Genomic DNA, 5790 nt, shown 5'->3' with positions numbered 1-5790 from the left:
CTCTATTGGAGTGGCGGTGTGCTCCGAATGCTTCATGGATGTGTCCTGATTCCAACATGGTGAAAAGGAGTTGACCTAGAAAGAGCAAACTCTCAAGTTAGGTAGTTCTCTCTGGATGCTTCATGGACGTATCCTGATCCCAACATGATAAAGTAGAGAATGAAAGAATCCTGGTTGGTAAGAGTGGACGGATGATGAATGATGATCATTTGAGGAGAGGCTCGGTGGTCCTTTGTTCAAGGAAAGGATTGTTGGGTATGTGACCAAAGTCCCACATTGGTTAGAAATGGAGAGGATCATGAGTTATATAAGGATAGACAAATATCTCCATTAGTATGAGGCTTTTTGGGTATAGTCTAAGAGCAAATCTATAAGGGTTTAGACCCAAAATGGACATTATAAAGTGGTGTCTATAGTTCTTGTATTATTAATCTTTAAAAATCTAATTTTTAATATTTTCCCTAGCTAGAACACAAAAGGAATATTTTAAAACCTTAATGAGCCAATCTTTAGAGTAAACAAGTTGTATGCAGTTGAAAATAGTTCGTCTTAGATTTGATTTGATAGATTGTTTTTTGATTAATAGTACCACTTCATTATCATTGAAGATTAAAAATCTTTTAAAAGGATGATCCGATGGCGCTTTGGATTATCAACTTAATTAAGAATAATCCTGTTGTAAAAAACTTGTATATATGAAACTACTCTCATGTGTGGTGTGATCCAGTAAAAGAAGAACCTTTCCCATACACTTAATTCGTTGTCATTCTAGAATTTTCCACTTTAAGTGAAAATATCAAGTTGGCAAAAATTAAAAAAAAAAAGTCAATAGCGAGCTTGAATATTTTAACCTAAAAACTAAAAACAAATCAAATCAAACTTAACTTTCCATTATTTTTTTATGAAATTATTAAAGATAACGATTAATTGCTTTCATTTCTTTTACCCTGCATAGACTTGAGCTTTAACAACTTAACGGGTCGAATACCAGATTCCATGAAAAACCTGAATTTTACTAAGATGTATGCAAAAGAACTCGATCAGTCCATCTTATAATAAGTTCGTTTTGCCACTCTATTAAAAAACAAGTGATGGTTTTCATATCGTTTTGTTTTGTTCAGGTTTCTCACGAGAAATATGCTTAGTGGCACACTACCTCCCTGGCTTCCTCATAAAATTGAGGACAAGGCGTATGTTATGGCTTTGTGCTCTTTGCTCAGATTGGTTGTTTTCCCTTTTGTAGAATGCCTCAATAAAATCTTGATATGTTTATTTGAAACAAAAAATGTTGCAGGGACTTGTCATATAATGATTTTGAAATTCCAATTGATGGTCCGAAGAAAGGAGAAGGAAAGCTGAACATGTAATAACGGCAACTTCATTTTCCTCTTCCTTTTGTTTCACTTGCAAGGATATTATTGTCTATGAAATCCCAACTTCTGATCATTTTCTATCATGTGCACCAACTGCTTGCATGTTGTTCCTACTCAAGCAGTCTACCAACCAGGTATGGTAATATCCTCCATATGGTGCAATTAATGTAGAACCATCAACGAGGTATGGTAATATCCTCCATATGGTGCACTTAATTTAGAACAAATGATCCTGAGCTGTTTCTTACAAATTTTGTTTCTTATTTCTAGGAATTCTGTACGCGAGTTGAAAGATAAATGTGGGGGAAATCCAAAGTGTAAGTACTATTGAGAAGCTCTTAATTTTGCGCAGGACAGAGTTTCTGTACTGATTATCATTTTTTGCAGACGATTCCTTATATATACATTGTGGAGGAGGAGAGACAGAAGTTGATGGGAAAGTGTTTGAAGCAGACAGTACAACATTAAATTACCATTTAGCTCAAAGAAAAAATTGGGCTTATTCTTGTTCTGGAGACTTCGCATCGAAAACTTACGATTCCAGTGATTACATAAAAAACGTGGAATGTGGAGTTTGTGATTCTGCTGGGACACAGTTATACAATTCAAGTCGCCTCTGCCCTCTTTCTCTGACATGTTACGGCTTCTGTTTATTTAAAGGAAATTACACTCTGAAACTTTACTTCGCTGAAACTGTGTACCAAAGTGATGAAGATTATTCCAATTTAGGGAAACGTGTTTTACTTTGTTTTCAATGTAGTCGTTCTTTTTCTATCTTTTTTGCTAACTTTGTTTTCAATGTAGTCGTTCTTAGTGGCAACGTTGTGGCAGCAGTGTTGGTGGTGGAATAAAGATAGTCGTTGTAGTGGCTTTTTTCCTCTCTCTTTTACTTTTCCCCTCTTTTCCTCCCTGTTTCCCACAAATCTCCCCCTGTATTTATAGGAGGCCAGGGGAGAGGGTCACCATACCTTGTCCAAGTGCAGGGCATGGTGGCTAGGGTATGGGTCATCTTTCTTTTTTATTATGCTGGCATGGGCTTATGAGTATGAGTTTTGTTAGGTTTGTGCAAGTGGGGGGAAGAGAGAGCAGGAAAAAACATTCAAAATTCTTCTTTTTCCTTATCTCTATATTTGTAAGGAAGAATAAGATACATAATGCTGTTTCATATAACATTATGTAAATGTTTTTTAATAGTGCATGAAATGAATTTGAGGAATAAACAAAAAAAAGGGCTATGAAAACTTCTTATTTAATAAAAATATTTAAAAAGCTTAAAGAATTTTGAAAATTAATTTTTAAAAAATATGTTTTTTCATAATACTAATGAAATAAAAATTTGAAAACTTTAAGTCACAAAAATTCTTAGAATATTTAGGAAATATAAAAAATCCATATGGGTATTAATTGGGCAAAGCCACACACTCATTTGTATGCTAAAAAATGAAAGCGAGAGAAGTTATATTCACACTAGGTTTGGATCCTAGTCAAACTTGCTTAAAATCCATCTCAATCTCAATTAGACAGGAGGATTCCTGATATCTGTTGAGTGATGATGTTTTCATCTCTAAATTTTATGAGGTTTTTTGGTAACATAATATTAGTTCCCTATCTCTAATTGCTTTCCAAAATTGGTCCCTAATCTAGTTATAATTTTCAACTATTAAGGGCTTACGCCGGCCAATATCATCCCAATGTGGAGATAAATAGTGTCTATAATTCTTACAAGTGGTATCAGAGCCATGCCCCCGAGTTAGCCATGATGGATGAATCCTCGAAATGCCGAACAAAAGGTGGTGGACCCTAATTAGATCACGATGTAATCCATGGATCAGCTCTATTGGATTGGCGGTGTGCTCCGAATGCTTCATGGATGTGTCCTGATTCCAACATGGTGAAAAGGAGTTGACCTAGAAAGAGCAAACTCTCAAGTTAGGTAGTTCTCTCTGGATGCTTCATGGACGTATCCTGATCCCAACATGATAAAGTAGAGAATGAAAGAATCCTGGTTGGTAAGAGTGGACGGATGATGAATGATGATCATTTGAGGAGAGGCTCGGTGGTCCTTTGTTCAAGGAAAGGATTGTTGGGTATGTGACCAAAGTCCCACATTGGTTAGAAATGGAGAGGATCATGAGTTATATAAGGATAGACAAATATCTCCATTAGTATGAGGCTTTTTGGGTATAGTCTAAGAGCAAATCTATAAGGGTTTAGACCCAAAATGGACATTATAAAGTGGTGTCTATAGTTCTTGTATTATTAATCTTTAAAAATCTAATTTTTAATATTTTCCCTAGCTAGAACACAAAAGGAATATTTTAAAACCTTAATGAGCCAATCTTTAGAGTAAACAAGTTGTATGCAGTTGAAAATAGTTCGTCTTAGATTTGATTTGATAGATTGTTTTTTGATTAATAGTACCACTTCATTATCATTGAAGATTAAAAATCTTTTAAAAGGATGATCCGATGGCGCTTTGGATTATCAACTTAATTAAGAATAATCCTGTTGTAAAAAACTTGTATATATGAAACTACTCTCATGTGTGGTGTGATCCAGTAAAAGAAGAACCTTTCCCATACACTTAATTCGTTGTCATTCTAGAATTTTCCACTTTAAGTGAAAATATCAAGTTGGCAAAAATTAAAAAAAAAAAGTCAATAGCGAGCTTGAATATTTTAACCTAAAAACTAAAAACAAATCAAATCAAACTTAACTTTCCATTATTTTTTTATGAAATTATTAAAGATAACGATTAATTGCTTTCATTTCTTTTACCCTGCATAGACTTGAGCTTTAACAACTTAACGGGTCGAATACCAGATTCCATGAAAAACCTGAATTTTACTAAGATGTATGCAAAAGAACTCGATCAGTCCATCTTATAATAAGGTCGTTTTGCCACTCTATTAAAAAACAAGTGATGGTTTTCATATCGTTTTGTTTTGTTCAGGTTTCTCACGAGAAATATGCTTAGTGGCACACTACCTCCCTGGCTTCCTCATAAAATTGAGGACAAGGCGTATGTTATGGCTTTGTGCTCTTTGCTCAGATTGGTTGTTTTCCCTTTTGTAGAATGCCTCAATAAAATCTTGATATGTTTATTTGAAACAAAAAATGTTGCAGGGACTTGTCATATAATGATTTTGAAATTCCAAATGATGGTCCGAAGAAAGGAGAAGGAAAGCTGAACATGTAATAACGGCAACTTCATTTTCCTCTTCCTTTTGTTTCACTTGCAAGGATATTATTGTCTATGAAATCCCAACTTCTGATCATTTTCTATCATGTGCACCAACTGCTTGCATGTTGTTCCTACTCAAGCAGTCTACCAACCAGGTATGGTAATATCCTCCATATGGTGCAATTAATGTAGAACAAATAATCCTGAGCTATTTCTTACAAATGTTGTTTGCTATTTCTAGGAATTCTATGCGTGATACAGATAAATGTCGGCGAAAACCGAAGTGTAAGTTCTGTTGAGAAGCTCTATAATTTTGCGCAGGACAGATTTCCTGTACTGATTATCATTTTTTGCAGACGATTCCATATATATAAATTGTGGAGGAGGAGACACAGTTATTGATGGGAAAGTGTTCGAAGCAGACGATTCAACATCAAATTACTATATAGCACCAAAAGAAAATTGGGCTTATTCTTGTTCTGGAGACTTTGGTTCGGAAAATAACGGTTCCAGTCATTACATAAAAAACGGAATTTGTGGTTCTGCTGAGACACAGTTATACAATTCAAGTCGCCTCTGCCCTCTTTCTCTGACATATTATGGCTTCTGTTTATTTAAAGGAAATTACACTGTGACACTTTACTTCGCTGAAACTGTTTACCAAAGTGATGAAGATTATTCGAATTTAGGGAAACGTGTTTTTGATGTATATATACAGGTAACCGCTATATTTTTCTGTAGCTTCTTTCAATAATTCCCATCGTTCAACATCCACTGTTTGATACAGGGGCAGAGAGAACTAAAAGACTTCAACATAAAAGAAATGGCCAACAGCACCAGTAAGACATGGACTGAAAGTTTCACAGCATATGTAGGAGATGATCATCTATTGAATATCCACTTTTTCTGGGCTGGAAAAGGATCTTTCCAGGTGCCAGGTTTTTCCTATTCAAGTACTGCTGCCCTGTCTCTGAATGGACCCCTTGTGTCAGGCATTTCCGTAACTGCTAGTAAGAATTGCGTGCTCTTAATTTTGTTGAGCAAAGATTTCTGCTACCCTTCATCTGGATAAATAATTTTTTTCTTTCTGTCTTCCACTATTTGTATCCAGACTTCAAAGTTGGCACGGGACTATCTCCTTCACAAATTGCAGGGATTACTGCAGGTTCAGTATTTGCTCCTCTACTTCTGTTGGCTTTCATGTGGAAAATGGGCTGGCTGCGGAAAAGCGAG

General features: G+C 35.3%; 1 protein-coding gene across 1 annotated transcript in view; it reads left to right on the top strand.

Annotated features, from left to right (window-relative positions):
* The first annotated feature begins 958 nt into the window (after window positions 1-958).
* The window catches only part of LOC105116102 (probable LRR receptor-like serine/threonine-protein kinase RFK1), a 14053-nt gene continuing 9221 nt past the window's right edge, over window positions 959-5790 (top strand). The window contains exons 1-7 of the mRNA XM_011013296.1: window positions 959-1022; window positions 1122-1190; window positions 1295-1363; window positions 1493-1507; window positions 1644-1690; window positions 4914-5275; window positions 5345-5488. Coding sequence (XP_011011598.1) covers window positions 997-1022; window positions 1122-1190; window positions 1295-1363; window positions 1493-1507; window positions 1644-1690; window positions 4914-5275; window positions 5345-5488 — 732 coding nt within the window. The 5' untranslated portion in view covers window positions 959-996. The remainder of the gene's footprint in view (window positions 1023-1121; window positions 1191-1294; window positions 1364-1492; window positions 1508-1643; window positions 1691-4913; window positions 5276-5344; window positions 5489-5790) is intronic.

The sequence above is a fragment of the Populus euphratica genome, unplaced genomic scaffold, assembly GCF_000495115.2.
Source record: "Populus euphratica unplaced genomic scaffold, PopEup_1.0 scaffold849.1, whole genome shotgun sequence".
Classification (NCBI taxonomy): domain Eukaryota; kingdom Viridiplantae; phylum Streptophyta; class Magnoliopsida; order Malpighiales; family Salicaceae; genus Populus; species Populus euphratica.
The sequence above is the reverse complement of the archived record's forward strand: the minus strand, read 5'-3'. Positions and strand labels throughout refer to the sequence as shown.